Here is a 17,990-nt window from a genome sequence, read left to right on the forward strand (position 1 = left end):
GAGTACCCAGTTGACTGGTAGACACAGACCAGATGTTTGAAAAGTAATTGTTGACTGATGCTTTATAGAACTTTCTTTTATAGAATTTATAGAACACAAATCTTTGCTATTATGTGTGTGTTTTGTGTCTATAATGTCCATAAGCTATTGTATTCAATATGATACAGATAAGAGGTTTATGTTCAAAAAGCAATCATTCATTTTTTTTCTTTCATTCAGTAGACTTGCTGTTCAACTGTATTTTAATACAAAAGACATCTTCTCTCTGTGGTGTTTAAAGACCTTGGTTATTCTCCTTGAACCAAAGTGGTAAATACTGTAATAAATAGAAATCTATATTTCTTATTGGATCAAAAAAGGAGGCAAAATATTATGGCTATAGTTTATAATTCTACTTTGTTATGAATTGGAAATTTTTTGACAAAATATCACATTTTAAGTCATAAATAAATAGTTCATGCTGAGCAGCTTCCACCAAAACATACTCTTCTAATCCTTCAAAGCAAAAATTAAAGATATGCATGGTGAAAAAAATCCTAAAGCTATTTCGTATCTGCCACGTATGTTACACTTTTTGCAAGCTCGCTGATTTCATTCTTCTTCTATCTCATATCCAATCTCAAGGAGGCTCTTTTTAGAAAAAAAATAACACATCGACTAAAATCCCACACTTTTAGTGACATGTACCTTGAGTCCAAATCCCTGGTTTGCATCCTTGATGGCTTAGTGATCTTGGCAAGTTCCTTACTCTTTCCCAGCCTCAATTTCTCCATTCATAAAATTAGGAAAGAAACACATTCCTAATGGGTTTCCTGCAAGACTGCATAAAATAACCTATATGATATTCTAAATGAAATCTCAATAGATGAAGTAATTTTGCTATTATTATTAAACACTGTCATAATTTCTTTAATACTGATTTAATTTGAAATACTTTACTTGTTCATAGAAATGAATCTGGAGAAACCTTAAGAAGTCTAATTTCCAACCATACTTAATTTTTGAAAAACCCTAATTGAACTTCTGAGTTACTTGTAAGGTTATATCCAGGACTACAAATTTTGTTCACAGATGCACCAAAGATTATAAAACATCCTTTGTTAGTGGTGGAAAATAAACAGCTTCTTACAAAATAAGACTTCATCCTTCAAGAGTTTATAGATTTATGCCCAGTGCTTTGATTTTAAAAAAAGAGAAAAAGCCTTTTTTTTTTTTTGAGTCAGAAATGTTTCTCAAACCACCATAGAATAGCAATTATGACTCTCCACTTTTTATTTTTATTGCTGGTTTGAAAAGATGACTCTACAATGCCTACAATACACCAGGAAGATATTATTCTACAAATAAAGGCCCAGCATGACATTTATGAGAAAGCCATTCCTCCTGCGCAAAGCTGATTTGTGCTCAGCCCATGCGTCCCAAGGCATTGCAAATAAAGGTACCTTCTCCACCCGGCTGGTCAGACACAAGGTGAAGGGTTGTCTGTGCCAGTGGAATTTCAGGAAATGCTCAGCTCCTGTCCCAGCAGAACACATCTGTGGCCAGCAAAAAGAATCTGGACTTTGAAGATGAAATATCTTGCCCAGTTCCCATCCATCTTGGCCATCTATTGCTTCTGCCTGCTACAAATTCCTTCCTCAGGTAAGGGGACCCCCTTCCAGGAAACCCCAGCTGGTCTGAGCTCTAAGGAAGACTGGGACAGACCTTGATCCTTCAAGGCACTTCTGGAAGGAGTCTAGCTTGATTTCCTCACCCACCCTCTAGAAATGGCTTCCATCAGAGAGGAGGGACAAAGCTAGATGTCACAGCCTTTTAGGAGGTTACTTTCCCATGTGGAACTGCCTTTAAACAGCTCTTGCCCTGGGGCTGGCCCCAGGATGTGCCACTGAAACTGTGAGGAATATGAGTCAGGGGGCAACTCCAACATGTTAGTCATATGTGGTAATATGTGACCATATATAGAACTTCAGAGTTCTATATGTGGTCTTAGAACTCTGAAGACATGAGAGCAGAGATGGTAATAATTCTGAGCTTACAGTCCCAAAGACTGAAGATTGAGGGACCGTTGGAGAGGGGCAGTGTAGAAGTGAACACAGGAAAAAGGAATCTTTTCATAGTCTTTCCTCTGGATTGGACAAGGATGTTGGGAGGGGTGGTGGTGGGGAAGTGGGGTGGGGGCAGTGTCCCAAGAAGCTCCTGTCTTCCAAGGCTTGGGCGCTGTCCGAGGTGCTGACGGGACTCGGGCAGTCGCATCAACAACTGAGAATCAGTGCGTTTGTAGGGAACAAGGGTTAGGCATGGGGTTCGTAGTCAAAATTTCTTACCCATCTCCAGGTAACTCGCTATATGATACAGGAAGTAGTGGAAGCTCCTGTTGGAAACATAGTTATTTCAAAATTTTAGATTTTTCCATTAGAATTTTGGTTTAAGGAGTAGAATATCTGTGAAAATATATTTGACCAGAAAATACACTTCAAATAGCATATTTGTTTTTCCGTGTTCTGCGGTGTAATCACAAAGCTTGGGTGTTGCAAGGAACCATGGAATTTATCTAGTTTAGCCTCTCAAAAGAGCAGGGATCACCTCTATGGTTTCCTTATTTGATTACTTTCAGTGACACTCAGCTCACTACCAGACCAAGTCAGCCAGTATCTGCCTCCCCTGGTTTCCAAAAGCATCTTATTAATATTACAATGTCTTATTACCTTTTATTTACCTGCTTACATATTTATATCCACCTCCCTCTTTTTAAAATTTAATTTTCTGTTCCCTGAGGATGGGGTCCTTATGATCTTTATCATCGTATTGTTAACACAGAAACTCTTAATAAATCCTTAGGGGATTGTTTTGAATTACTTTGCATTTTTTAATACCTTCAGTCATCAAAAACTTTTTTACATCAAGCTGCAATATGATCACATGTACTTTCTAACCATTAGCCTTAGTTCTGCCCTTTGGGGATATACAGAATAAGACTAATATTTCTTATGACAGTTCTCAAAATAGTTGGAGGCAGTTAACACACGCTTCATAATTTTTCTCTTGGTGAAGGAAACCTACACTCAGTTCCATCAGCTCACCACATATCCTATCATTTCAGGTAGGACTATTACCTTTCAAGGTTGGGACAGTGTTATTTGCATATAGTATTATTTTCTTGGCTTATAGCGAGATGGCAGAGAGCAGAATATCACTGAATATTAAAAAATAAAATATTACTTTTCAGCCAGATATTTCCTGTTTCAGATTTTAAAAATTTGAATTGGGCATCTCATATTTATCCCATTTAATTTCATCTTGTTAGTTTTGATCTATCCTGCAGCTGATTCTTTCAGTTGTAGTATTAACTATTTTTTCAAGTGTTGTGTTGTATGCAAATGAGATGTAGACTTCATTTAGGTCAGATAAAAATCGACAGGCAGAGGGTTCAGGTACATGCCAGTAGCAACTTTCCCCATAATCCTACCCCTGAAGTGTCTGATGAGGCAGAGAGACAAATGGCCATATTTCTTTAAAGTTTCAGGACCAACTCTGTTGCACAATGACTGCATTTTATTAATATAATTAGGAGAAAGATAAAAAATGAAGTAGAAGTGTATTGTAGTGGTAAATACAAAGTTTTGAGGAGGTTGCTTTTAAAATTCATTTTTATTGGAGTATAGCTGATTTACAGTGTTGTGTTAGTTTCTGCTGTACAGCAAAGTGAATCGGCTGTATATAGACGTATTTCTCCTCTTATTTACACCAATTCTTGATATCCTGTCCCTACACATTCCATGTAAATACAAATTGAGCTATCACCTAGGTGCTTTTTCTCTTCTTTCCTGACTTGCTAACTCTTGGTAAATATGAAAAACCATGCAATTTTAAGTTAATTTTGGCACAAGCCTGAGATTTGCTAGTGGTAGGTAGAAGTGTGTTTTCTTTGTCAGTCCTTTTAACAACACCATATTAATAGAATCACTGTATGTTTTTCATGGTAAAGATTGAAAAGTTGGTGCTACTACCTCTTCTGTCCTAATGGAGGTTTTTATGATTTCTCACAATAGGATTTCCTCGACCTTTAGCTGATGCTTCAGATGGCCTGGATATTGTGAAGTTTGAGGTACATCATTGTTCAGTAATGTGAGATTTTTATTTAGTCTTAACCTTGAAAATATCATGTGGACAATGTTCACTTAAAATTATTTTCAGATCAAACTATTTTCAGATCAGATTCTTGGCTACAGCAGAAACACATTGTTGTCATTTTCATGGCCTCATTTAAATTATCTTGGGAGCTGTGTTGAAATTCATGGCCGCTGTGGGAGAAGATAATGCAAGGTTCATAAAGGAAACAATTTTAGAATTTAATTTTAATTCTATTGATTAAGGAATTTGTACTTATCTTTGATTTGTTTTCCTCATTTTTTTAGCAGATGGCATATTGGGCAAGTCTTTCTAGACAACCTAAGGTAAAAAAAATTGATGTACGTAAGATAATTCTTACAGTGCACCCGTTTATGCTGTAATCAATATCTGTAAATAAGCACTCTTTTGTAACCTACAGAATTCTGTGTGTATGCATTGTGTGTATAAAAATACGGTTTTAGGAAATAACAAGTGAATCTCCTAAATAGAAATGACCATAAAATATTGGTAGTTCATCTGCATTCTTACAATTATCATAGTCGTATATACATATCATATACATAATCACATGCTGAGCTGTGCTTAGTCGCTCAGTCATGTCCTACTTTGTGACCCCATGGACTGTAGCCCGCCAGGCTCCTCTGTCCATGGGATTCTCTAGGCAAGAATACTGGAGTGGGTTGCCATCCCCTCCTCCAGGGGATCATTCCAACCCAGGAATCAAACCCAGGTCTCCCACATTGCAGGTAGATTTTTTACCATCTGAGCCACCAAGGAAGCTGAAGAATACTGGAGTGGGTAGCCTATCCCTTCTCCCGGGGATCTTCCCGACCCAGGAATTGAACCAGGGTCTCCTGCATTGCAAGTGGATTCTTCACCAGCTGAGCTGCCTGGGAAGCCCACATAATCACATATACACATATAATTGCATACTATGCGGGGTTACAGTACTGATCCAAATGGACAGAATTACTTCTTTCATGGAACTTATATTCTAGTTGGGGAAACAGTCTACAAGATAGATAACTAAAATTTTAAAAAACATTTTTTTCTCTAAAAAGAAAAAAATAAAGCAAGGAAAGTGCATATGATCTTGAGGGTTGGCGTTCATCACCTAGAAAATCATCTTCACATTTTTTTTTGACTTGGAAAGTAATGGTATAAAGTTGATAAACATGGTAACAAAAATATTGTTTACCTGATATGTGTCCAGAACATGCACACACACACACACACACACACACACACACACACACATACACCACACATACGCAACACACACACACTTCTTGAACAGATGCTCACAAAGAGACCAGGAGTTGTAAAAGTAGTAAATACTTCTGGCTGATTTAGAAATGGTGATGGTAAGGAAGTAGAGAGTTAATGTGCATTGAGCCTCTGCTGTTCATAGTTTAGGTTCGTTTGTGTGTGTGTGTCCATATGCATGTGTGTATGTGTACATGCATAGCACAGACAGAAAGAGAGAATTATGTAAGTATTGGTTACTGAAGAAACTCTCCACAAAGTTTGTAGGAAGATCTACGCACAGCAACAAAATCAAAGTGTTTCTGACAGCTTTCATTTCTGTCTTGATTGAAGTTTGAGCTGATTCAACAATGTTTATAAATGAGATGAGATCAGTCAGTATTATAAATGAGATGAGACCAATAGTAACCAGATATTTGCAGGATCATTCACAGTACATCTTCGAGTAGGATATGCTGCCAGTACAGCTTTTCCTGGGCTGTCATTCATGCAGACAGAACAAAGTGATGCTCTAACAAGGATTTACAAATTAAAAGCTGGGTTTTCTGAAAACAAAAAAAACAAAAAAACAGTCAAGATTCATGTAGAGAGATTTTAGCAGGGGAAATTGGGCTATATGAACCAACCCTCAAAACACTGAATTCTAGCATATGCCCAGGAGCAAATTAAAAGTTGCAACCATTATTTTATCCCACCTCTTAGTCAGATGGCCATCTGGGAATTGATTAGGGTATTGCTTCAACGAATTATAGAGTGTTTTCTCCGAAGATCGAGAGGGTAAAATAAGATTAAGTTTTAAGGTAATGTTATTGCTGGCAAATTTCCTTTTTGCAAGATTCCACATCAACTACAGCCTTATTAAGGTGGTAAAATGATTTCCTTTTAGACTGCCAATGTATTTCGTAATATTCAGGTAAGTCAAGAAGGTATCTGCTGTAATTTCTACTGGAAACCTGCCCTAGTAAAATTCTGTGTGACATCCTCACTATTCTCTTTTCAGGATAATCAAGACATATACAAAAGGGTGAGTACTACCAGCCCAGCAACAAAGTATGCAATTACTACACTTTTGGCAAGTGACACTTAGAATTAAAATCAATCTTTTTTCCCCTCTTATTTAGTTTTTATTTCACTACTCCAGAACTCAGGAGCCGGCGCATCCAGTTAAAACAGGGGTCAGTATTTTATCATAATCATCTTTCTGTAAAAGTCACTTTCCTCTGCCTGCCTTTGTCCCTTCTCATTTAATATAGGCAAATAGGGACTTCCCTGGTGGTCTTGTGGTTAAGACATCGCCTATCAATGTAGGGGGTGCAGGTTCGATCCCTGGTCAGGGAACTATGATCCCACGTGCCTTGGGGCTAAAAAACACAAAACACAAAACAGAAGCAATACTGTAACAAATTCAATAAAGACTTTAAAAAATGGTTCACATCAAAAAAATCTTTAATATATGCAGATAAATAGAAAAGCAGGGGACTTACACTCTTGGTGCTTTTTTCCGAGGACTACAAGGATCATTTCTCTCTCTCTGTGAGGAAGGGGCCAGGGAGGTCGACAGATCTGAAAAGCTAGAGAACACATTACAGAGAAGGAAAAATTAGCGAGAAATCACTTTTTATTATGCAGTTAAACACAGGGACAAGAAGAGCCTGGTAAAGACTGAACTCTGTTTACATTGCTCATTATTACCTTTTGTTTCTAAATTTTGGAAAACTACTTTGTTAAGTGTAAAGTGCCATATTCCCAACAGTAATCCATGGATGTCTTTTGTCACTGCCACAGTGTAATATGTGCTGTGGGAATTAAAAGCACCACCTCTAGTTTTCTTATTATAAATTTGAATTATCCTCAGGGAGAGATTGTTGAATTTCTACAGGGTATGATTTGGAGAATACTGGGAAGATCATAGAATAGAGTTTTTACTAGAATTTCAATGCAGTCACAGTGATTGAAATTATACTATTAGAAAGTTGCTTATTTAATCAAGACTTTCCAAGTCTTCAGGAAGATCCTTAAAAACAAGCACACAAACAAACATACAAATACCAAGCAAAATGTTTTTTTCCTTAGAAGCAAAGACTCAAGAGTAGTATAGATTCAGTCATGGGGATCAGGTAAAGAGGGGATATCGTCAAGACAGGTCATGGGCACTGCACGTGGAGCAATGTCAGTAGTGGAAGGGGGCTTCCCTGCAGTCCAGTGGTTAAGACTTTGCCTTCCAATGCAGGGGGTGCATGTTCAATCCCTGGATGGGGAGCTAAGATCCTACATGCCTCACAGCCAAAAAACCAAAGCATAAGACAGGAGCAATATTGTAACAAATTCAATAAGGACTTTAAAAATGGTTCACATCAAAAAATCTTTAAGAAATAAAAACGGGAGGGAAAAGATACATTCCATGCCTATGATGCAAGTTAACTTTTGTTCTTGTTGTTCAGTCACTACATCATGTCTGACTCTTCTCTTTTGCGACCCCATGGTCTGTAGGCTCCTCTGTCCACGGGACTTCCCAGGCAAGAGTACTGGAATGGGTTGCCATTTTCTTCTTCAGGGGATCTTCCCAACCCAGGGGTCAAACCCACGTCTCCTGCATTGACAGGTGGATTCTTTACCACTGTGCCACCAGAGAAATAAAAATTAAGTTTTACTTTGAGCCAAAATACCTGGGGAGAATTCACAGGACTAGATAAGGTAGGGTGTGTATGTCTGAGTGTGTGCTGGGCAGTCACAGAAGAGACGTTCAGGGAAATAAGATGCATTGGGTGGTGGTGATGAATGGCACCTTTTAGCCTTGTCCCCTAGAGGAGGGGAGCACACCCGGAGAGCAGAGAGCATCTTCACAGAGATGCTTCTGTGAGATGAAGTGTTCCACTCTAGGACAAATGCTTGAGGTTAACACAGATACAAGTCTTATTTCCCCTAAGGGAATGTTTTTAAGTGATGTGTTGGAATGAAATGTGTGAGTCAGGCAAGCGATTCTTTATTGATATCATAAAACTTCAGGCTTAGGCTTGGAAACGGATTTTACTCTGAAAATTAAACCCATTTGTAAGAGGGTGAGCAGACAGGATTGCGCATAGCCCTGGGCTCCGTCCTGGCACCATCTGACCCTCACCGCCTCTTTGCCAGTTCCCTCCCGTGCACCCTCTAATGCGTCTGGCAGCCAAGCTTGCTGATCGAAGGATGAAGACGTTTTGGCGGCGCGTATGTACTTTTTCCTTCCACCATACTGTTAATACCGCTAAAAGTTCACTTCGCTGTGATGAATGCCTTTTGTCGCCTTGGGTGGTGCTCGCTGGCATTTCCTCCTTGTACAAGCTTCACACCGTGGCTGCAGGGCTGGGGTGGGGGAGGGGCTGTGGTCCAGCTTCCTGACCATCTTCTCCTCATCGGTGCTCTTCATCCTTTTCCATTTTAGTTTTTTGTGCCATTTTTTTCACTTTCTCTGCCCCTTCTTATTCTTCCTCATTACATAGACACCTGCCCTGGTCATACACACTGCTTCTCATTGTCCCACCTGCTCCTTTATTCTTATCTCAGAGATTTGTTTCTTTTTTAATATTTTTAATTATTTATATTTGGCTGCTCTGGGTCTTAGGTGCAACATCAGAGCTTTGTTTCTTAAAAAAAAAAAAAACAAAACTCTAATACTAACACAATGTTGTAAATCAGCTATGTACTAATATTAAATAAAAATTAAATTTTAAAAATGAATCATTTTGATTAAAATTTTTTAAAGTTTAGCTATGACTGGTTTCAGTAATGGGCTTCCCAGGTGGCACTAGTGGTAAAGAAGCCACCTGCCAATGCAGAAGACGCAAGAGACATGGGTTTGATCCCTGGGTCGGGAAGATTCCCTGGAGAAGGGAATGGCAACCCACTCCAGTATTTTTCCCTGGAGAATCCCATGGACAGAGGAATCTGGTGGGCTATAGTCCATAGGGTCGCAAAGAGTCAGACATGACTGAAGCGTCTTAGCATTGCATTGCAGTTTCAGTAATAGCTGAACCTGTTGAAAAAGGTCCATTAGGGTTTTGTTGCATGACACCAAAACAAAGAAACACAATTTTTGGACGATGTGAGTCCAAGTAAGATGACCAACTCATTGCAGTTGGCCCAGAACATGCCTAGGTTTAGCTCTGAAAATGCCAAGACCCCAGAAAATTGCTCACTTCCTGAGAAGCCAGTTGGTCACCCCGAGCATAGGCCATCACATTCCACCTGCTCAGATGCTGACAGCAGGCTTCCAGCTTGAGTCAGCCTCCACTACGGGCCAGATTTACTGGCAAAGATGAGCTGAAAAAACTGAAATCATTTATCCTTGAAAAATATGCCTAAGCCAGGAGTCAATTTCAAGTGAAAGCTGTTGGGAAGAACAAGCAAGTTTAACATTGTCCTAGACCTTAAGGCAACTCAATCAAGAAAACATCCTCACCTTCCAGAATATGAAATTGTAATTGTCTCCAAGGCTAGCTGTCTCCTTGAATGACTTTTTTTGCATCTGACTTCTGGTTATCTTAGAATGGAACCAGGGAGGGGCCAGGTCACAGCACCACTGCAAGCCAGGGAGCAGGGGGTGAGTTTCCTATTAAATGAACCCGGTCCTCTTTCCTTTACAGGATTCCAGGGCCACTGCAGCAGATTTTACCAAAAAGGTAGGTAAACCTTACCGCGAATGCCACCCCCAAAAAGAAAGATCTGCATCTCCTAGAGATGGGGGAATGCTTGCAGGCTCTTTGGACCACTCCTGCAAAGAACTGGCCTCACACTATGCTCTGGAATTCTCTGAGGCTGAGCATCTAACTTGGGGTTTCCCTGGGCTTGTCCTGGAGCAGAAAGGAACCAAGGAGCCATGCCCCTGGATGGTACCATTTTATGTCAGTTCTTACAGATGAGTCACGTGGGGCCATCTGCTCCTGGAGATTTGTGTTCTGGCTCAGGGGCCCACAGGCCAGTTGTGCAAATCTGGGGAGGGATCCTGCAGGTGTCATGAACCCCATGTATCAATACCTGTGCTTCTTCAAGTTGACCATGAACCATAAGAACCTGGGACCTTGTTAAAATTCAAATGGCTGGGCCCCAACCCCAGAGAATCAGTGGGCACCTGAGGTTTTGCATTTCTAACAAGTTCCCGGGTGTCGTTGATGTTTTGTATCTGGGGACCACACTTTGAAACTACTGCCATAGACATCTTTGAAAGACCTTTGGCACAGCCTGACTGGGTAACAGTTTGTGTTTTTGTCTTGCAGGATTACACTGCCACCTTGGGAAGACCATTTTTCCTTTTCAGGGTAAAGCGTGTTTCTTCTTTTCTTTTTTTCACCCTGATTCTGTTCTACCTCCCCCATTATGGAGTTATTACTGAATGAGCCCGGCCAGGGGCCCCTGGTGAGTCACTGAGGGAACTTTCTCACCCTTAGGGCGTGAGTCACCACTTGGAAAGGCAAAGCTCCAGCGGGACACAGGCTGAGCACAGGAGGGCTCCGGAAGGAGCTCAGGGGTGGGAGGCAGGAGCTACGTTGATGGACAGATGCGGGGACCAACCATAGCTGGAGTCCATTTTCCCTAGCGTGAAGGTCCAGAAAACTTGGCCCTCTCCCAGGAATAGGAGTCTACTGGTCCTTCTCCCAATGGGACTTGAAGCCTCTTGCAAAAGTCACATATGGTCTTTTAGTTCTTGGTGTACCACTTACTAGCTGTTTCACCCCTTAGATCTTCAGTGTTTGCATCAGAAAAACGTGTGAGTCAGACTAAGCGTATGTTCCTCCATCTTCATTCTGTGGTCGCTGGTGCTAAGAGATGCTCTGCAAAGATCAAATATGGTCAAAACCACTGCACCTGACACCCCAGAGTTTACAGAGCACACTTCCATGTCCTCGGGAAACAAGCTCTTTAATGTGGCTCAATCATACATTTCCAAACTTACTTAACCACAGAAATTCTTCCCACCTCCCCAACACCCCAAGTACACCTTTTAAACCTGCATGCCCTGTTGGTGGTTGTTGTCTGGAAAGTGCTTGCAGAAACAGTTGGTCTGGGTGTCCATGGTGTCTTTAGAGTGAGAAATCTCATGATGAATGGTTTGGGGATGGTCCTGCCGTATAAACAGAGGCTGAGGGATGGAGTGGTGGGGTGGGGGACAGTGTCAGGGCTGTAGGAGCAGCAGGGCTCCCGGAGCACTGTCCAGAGGACCCACAGACCCACTACCAAGCTGAGCACCCAAGGAAGCTGCTAACATCCCAGTTAGGAGAACAGAAACTTAGGGTAGTAGAGAAAGAGTGTGGAACCAAGAATCAGATTCCAGGCAGTGTGGTCTCAGCACTATAAGTGGCTCCTTTTTGTTTGTTTGTTTGTTTTCCAGCCAAGGAATGGAAGAAACCTTGACTTTGACACCTGGTAGGATTGTCCAAGGTCAGCCTCTCTGCAACTCTTCTCCAAATAAATGTTTTATGTCAGACATGGGGGAGTGACAGGCAGCCAGAGGGGTGATAGTTTCAAAAAGTGAGGACCATGTGGAACCCCTAAGGACCTCTGCTCCCTCCCTTTCATGCTCTCAGCATCACAGAGACCCCACTGCAGCCTGGCATTGTCCCAAATAAGGCAGTCTTTGCAGGTGCGCTGTCTCCAGCAGCCACTGTGAGGAGGCAGAAGCTTTTGTGACTTCTCACTGGGCCCTTGTGATGAGGCAAATCCACCTATCTGGGATGCTCAGTGGGGAGGAGTTTTCTACAGCGGCAGCATTTCTGACTATAGCCAGGCCAGACTATTCCCTCCATTCAGTTATGCTCAGAGACCCCGAGGTGAAATCTCCGGGGATTTCTCGGCTTCTGGCCTGTGATGGTGTTGGGGGAGTCTGAATGAAGGCAACTCTGGACCTTCTCTGTCTCTTACAATGATGTGGTTCCAGGAACATGAGGCTGCTGTCCTTCAGGGGCGCCCCAGCCTCCCAGCTGGAGCACAACCTGGACCAGCCAGCAGTGGCTGAGGCTCTGGCAGGCCAGAGTGTCTGAGAGCTCTGTCCAGATGCTGGGGAGCACACTACCCCAGCTGTACAGAGGGAGCTGGTCCCTGAGGCCATCCCCCTCACGCAGACCTAATGGCCTGATCAGTTACAACAATAGCATATCTCATGAGTCCTGATTATGGGCCTTTATGCCATGTCAAGTGAGGCATTTTTAAATATGTTGTGTAATAACATGACCCTCTGCTTCATCTCCATTCCGATAATGATTCCATCTGACCTGTACATTTTTCCTTTTTCTTTTTAGAATTCAATGGCAAAAGGAGTCTGGATCAGGCAATCGAGCAATTGTTTTGAACAAACGTCAAATTTCTTTCTGTGAATACTATTTAAAGATGATTCTCTTGCTCTCTCTATTCACTAGAATATTCAATTATGTAGAAAATAAAGTAGCATTGACCTGACATTTTCATTTCTTATTGGAAAGTGTTGGGGGAGGGATTGGATATATTTTTAAAGTGTATGTGTGTTAGTTGCTCAGTCGTGTCCAACTCTTTGTGACCCCATGAACTGTAGCCAACCAGGCTCCTCTGCCCATGGGATTTTTCAGGCAAGAATGCTGGAGTGAGTTGCCATTACCTTCTCCAGGGGAATTCTTCCTGACCCAGGAATCGAACTTGGGTCTCCTGCATTGCAGACAGATTCTTTACTGTCTGAGCCACCAGGAAAGCCTTAAGATACATATGTTTAAAATGTGCTGGATTTGGTATTATTTTAGTATGTCTTGACGACCTTGTTATTATTGAGAGTTGAGAGCACAGGCTTGGGAGTGTCTGGCTGGCTTCAGATCCTGACTCCACCTTTTAGTTGGAGGACTGTGGGTTGGTCACTTTCATGATAAAACAGGGCTGGTAATAAGAGCATCTTCACATCATTTTTGTGATGACTGAGTAGATAGTCCATATAAGGGGCTTAGAGTGGTGGTACCCAGTGAGCACTCAAGGGGTGTTGGCTCTAGTTACACTTTGGAGATGAGTTTTGTTATACAAATGGTTCCAAAGGGACTTGCCCTAATGACAGCTGCTCCTATATTGCTGACCAGGGGCTCAAAGTTACAGCATCAAGTTAACACATACTCACTCCAATATGATCCAATAATCCCACTTCTGGGCATTTGTTCTTGTTCAGTCACTCAGTCGTGTCCAACTCTTTGTGATCATATGGCATATATCCAGACAAAACTATAATCTGAAAAGATACGTGCACCTCTATGCTCATGGCAGCCCTATTTACAACAGCCAAGACATGGAGACAATCTAAATATCCACTGAGAGATGAATGGATGAAGAGGATGTTGTGTACATACACAAAGGAATATTACTCAGCCATAAAAATAACAATGAAATAATGCCACTTGCAGCAACATAGATAGACCTAGAAATTATTACACTAAGCGAAATAAGTCAGAAAGAGAAAGATAAGAACCATATGCTATCACTTATGTGTGAGATCTAAACTATGCCACAAATGAACTTGTCTATGAAACAGAAACAGACTCACAGACATAGAGAAAGATTTGTGACTGCCAAGGCGTGGGAGAGGAACAGGCTGGGAGTTTGGGGTTAGCAAATGCAAACTATTCTATATAGAATGGCCTTCTCCAGTGCGTGAAAGTGAAAAGGGAAAGCGAAGTCGCTCAGTCATGTTCGACTCTTCCCGACCCCATGGACTGCAGCCTACCAGGCTCCTCCGCCCATGGGATTTTCCAGGCAAGAGGACTGGAGTGGGGTGCCATTGCCTTCTCCAGATAAACCACAAGGACCTATTGTATAGCACAGAGAATTATATTCAATATCCTGTGATAAACCATAATGGAAAAGAATATGAAAAGAAGTATATATGTGTATAACTGAATCATTCTGCTGTACAGCAGAAATTAATACCACAATGATATGTCAATAAAATGAAAAAACAAACCAAAAAAACTCGTAAAATCCCACAAAGCAACTCTAGACTCTTCAAGAAGCAGTGAGCATCTGGCCTTTACCTTCTCAGGCACCTCCTCTGTAAATGACATTTGAGGGGCCCCAGTGATACACGTCGTGAACATAAACTGCACTCAACCTTCTGTCTTTGAAGTCTCTCAAGCTTCTCATCATATGTAAGAGTCCTCCTTTTAAAATGTCATTTTGCCATCACACTTCTAGGATTCAGTTTTTAGTTTTTTTATTTTATAATAAAGGTTATTTTCACTTTCATAAGCTTTTGCAATAAGTCTCAATCTTATTTTCTCCTAAAGAATATTTTAAGACCTGTCTGTAGACCCTGCCACGCAGGATGAGTTGAGCAAGTCTACTTCCACGAGATGTTGAGCTGTGTCACTAAATGGCAGAGTCAGAATTCAAACCCAGGTTGAAACGACTCCAATACCTACAGCTCTTTACCATCACAAGCCACTTCCCAGAGACATGGAATTAGCCGTTGGGCGGGTCAAGACAGATGATATTCCTCACTTGATATTTTAAAGGCATTGTGTCCTCACAGTAAGAGTTACACAACCACACATGGTATTGTTTACATCGGGCCTTTTGTTTGAAACTTTGGACCTTTAAGAGAATATGGTTAAAGTAGAAAGAAAGAAAACAACTTTCAACTCAATGATAAAAGATGAAAGACCAACAGTAAATGAACTAAATAAGTTTAGTTCAGTTCAGTTCAGTTCAGTCACTCAGTCATGTCCGACTCCATGTGACCCCATGAACCGCAGCACACCAGACCTCCCTATCCATCACCAACTCCCAGAGTGCATCCAAACCCATGTCCAAAAGTTGGTGATGCCATCCAACCATCTCATCCTCTGTCGTCCCCTTCTCCTCTTGCCCTCAATCTTTCCCAGCATCAGGGTCTTTTCAAATGAGTCAGCTCTTCGCATCAGGTGGCCAAAGTATTGGAGTTTCAGCTTCAACATCAGTTCTTCCAATGAACAAAGGACTGATCTCACTTAGGATGGACTGGTTGGATCTCCTTGCAGTCCAAGGGACTCTCAAGAGTCTTCTCCAACACCACAGTTCAAAAGCATCAATTCTTCAGTGCTCAGCTTTCTTCATAGTCCAACTCTCACTTTCACACATGACTACTGGAAACACCATAGCCTTGACTAGATGGACTTTGTTGGCAAAGTAATGTCTCTGCTTTTGAATATGCTATCTAGGTTGGTCATAACTTTCCTTCCAAGGAGTAAGCGTCTTTTAATTTCATGGCTGCAGTCACTATCTGCAGTGATTTTGGAGCCTCCAAAAATAAAGTCTGACGCTGTTTCCACTGCTTCCCCATCTATTTGCCATGAAGTGATGGGACCAGATGCCATGATCTTAGTTTTCTGAACGTTGAGTTTTAAGCCAACCTTTTCACTCTTCTCCTTCACTTTCATCAAGAGGCTTTTTCGTTCCTCTTCACTTTCTGCCATAAGGGTGGTGTCACCTGTGTATCTGAGGTTATCGATATTTCTCCCGGCAATCTTGATTCCAGCTTGTGCTTCTTCCAGCCCAGCGGTTCTCATGATGTCCTCTGCATATAAGTTAAATAAGCAGGGTGACAATATACAGCCTTGACGAACTCCTTTTCATTTGGAACCAGTCGTTGTTCCATGTCCAGTTCTAACTGTTGCTTCCTGACCTGCATACAGGTTTCTCAAGAGGCAGGTCAGGTGGTCTGGTATTCCCATCTCTCTCAGAATTTTCCACAGTGTATTGTGATCCACATAGTCAAAGGCTTTGGCATAGTCAATAAAGCAGAAATAGATGTTTTTCTGGAACTCTCTTGCTTTTTCCATGATCCAACAGATGTTGCCAATGTGATCTCTGGTTCCTCTGCCTTTTCTAAATCCAGATTGAACATCTGGAAGTTCACAGTTCACGTATTGCTGAAGCCTGGCTTGGAGAATTTTAAGCTTCACTTTAACTAGCGTGTGAAATGAGTGCAATTGTGTGGTAGCATTCTTTGGCATTGCCTTTCTTTGGGATTGGAATGAAAACTGACCTTTTCCAGTCCTTTGGCCACTGCTGAGTTTTCCAAATTTGCTGGCATATGGAGTGCAGCATTTTCACAGCATCATCTTTTTGGATTTGAAATAGCTCAACTGGAATTCCATCACCTCCACTAGTTTTGTTCGTAGTGATGCTTTCTAAGGCCCAGTTGACTTCACATTCCAGGATATCTGGCTTTAGGTGAGTGATCACACCATCGTGATTATCTGGGTCGTGAAGATCTTTTTTGTACAGTTCTTCTGTGTATTCTTGCCACCTCTTCTTAATATCTACTGCTTCTGTTAGGTCCATACCACTTCTGTCCTTTATCGAGCCCATCTTTGCATAAATGTTCCCTTGGTATCTCTAATTTTCTTGAAGAGATCTCTAGTCTTTCCCATCCTATTGTTTTCCTCTATTTCTTTGCATTGATTGCTGAGGAAGGCTTTCTTATGTCTCCTTGCTATTCTTTGGAACTCTGCATTCAAATGGGTATATCTTTCCTTTTCTCCTTTGCTTTGCTCTTCTCTTCTTTTCACAGCTATTTGTAAGGCTTCCTCAGACAGCCATTTGCTTTTTTTCCATTTCTTTTTCTAAACTGGACAACTAAGTAATTTTCAGGTGTAATAAGAAGAGTGTCTAAACTGCCTTAAAAATGTCCTGAGTAGGACTTCCCCAGTGACACAATGGATGAGAATCTGCATGCTAATGCGGAGGACATGGGTTTAATCCCTGGGGCAGCTAAGCCCGTGTGCCACAGCTACTGAAGCCCACACACTCTAGAGCCTGTGCTCCACAAGAGAAGCCACCACAGTGAGAGCCCCTGCACCACAAGGAAGAATAGCCTTCCCTCTCTGCAACCAGAGAAAGCCTGCACAAAGCCACGAAGACCCAGCACAGCCATCCTGAGTAGGATTTATTTCTGAAATTTAAAAACCATACTTTAAGGGCTTCCCAGGCAGTGCTAGTGGTAAAGCACCCGTGTGCCAATGCAGGAGTCATAAGAGATGCAGGTTTGATCCCTGGGTCTGGACGGCCCCTGGGAGAGGCCGTGGCAACCCACTCCCGTATTCTTTATGGGAAAATCTCATGGACAAAGGAGCCTGGTGGGCTACAGTTCACAAAGTCGAAAAGAGTTGGACATGGCTGAAGAACACATGCTTTAATACAAATTTGAAGGGATTAAAATCATCAGGTCATAATGCAATATCAAGACATGATCTAGTTAATAAGACATTTCCCACTAGACCTTATTCAGGCCTTCCATACACTGATGGCTCCGTTTATGATCAGATCACGTCTTCTGTCCAGAGTCCCTCCATCTAGAATATCTTGTCATTATTATGTTTTCCTCTAGTACTGGGACAGTCAATGTCTGTGAATGTTTGTTAAAAGACTGATACATCTTTATTAAAGTTAGACTGAAATGAAAAAATAGGAGATGAAATGCGGGTGTAAGGTCGAGTCGCACATGAAGCTGCAAACCTGCAACCCTGCCGCCTCAGCCCTTGACTCAGGTGAGGATGGTGTTCCCGGTGCGAGCACAAGGTGAATCGGGAGTTCACCTCTGGGACTTCCCTGGTGGTCCAGTGGCTAACACTCCC

General features: G+C 41.7%; 1 protein-coding gene across 1 annotated transcript; it reads left to right on the forward strand.

Moving 5' to 3' along the window:
• Nucleotides 1-1,436: 1,436 nt before the first annotated feature.
• NMS (neuromedin S) lies at nucleotides 1,437-12,825 on the forward strand. Its single transcript, XM_019969828.2, has 10 exons — nucleotides 1,437-1,641; nucleotides 4,050-4,105; nucleotides 4,416-4,454; nucleotides 6,398-6,421; nucleotides 6,519-6,572; nucleotides 8,530-8,604; nucleotides 10,020-10,055; nucleotides 10,650-10,691; nucleotides 11,762-11,811; nucleotides 12,669-12,825. Exons 1-9 carry the CDS (start codon nucleotides 1,506-1,508, stop codon nucleotides 11,798-11,800), a joined length of 501 nt encoding a protein of 166 aa, XP_019825387.1. The 5' UTR covers nucleotides 1,437-1,505; the 3' UTR covers nucleotides 11,801-11,811; nucleotides 12,669-12,825.
• Nucleotides 12,826-17,990: the final 5,165 nt, after the last annotated feature.

This window comes from Bos indicus, chromosome 11, assembly GCF_029378745.1.
Source record: "Bos indicus isolate NIAB-ARS_2022 breed Sahiwal x Tharparkar chromosome 11, NIAB-ARS_B.indTharparkar_mat_pri_1.0, whole genome shotgun sequence".
Classification (NCBI taxonomy): domain Eukaryota; kingdom Metazoa; phylum Chordata; class Mammalia; order Artiodactyla; family Bovidae; genus Bos; species Bos indicus.

What these genes read in the sequence shown, in the direction of transcription:
- NMS (XM_019969828.2), top strand. Translation starts at nt 1,506, where the DNA reads ATGCTCAGCTCCTGTCCCAGCAGAACACATCTGTGGCCAGCAAAAAGA. An exon ending in GCTACAAATTCCTTCCTCAG is followed by an intron (nt 1,642 to 4,049) that starts GTAAGGGGACCC and finishes TTCTCACAATAG; the next exon opens with GATTTCCTCGACCTTTAGCT. An exon ending in CAGCAGATTTTACCAAAAAG is followed by an intron (nt 10,056 to 10,649) that starts GTAGGTAAACCT and finishes TTTGTCTTGCAG; the next exon opens with GATTACACTGCCACCTTGGG.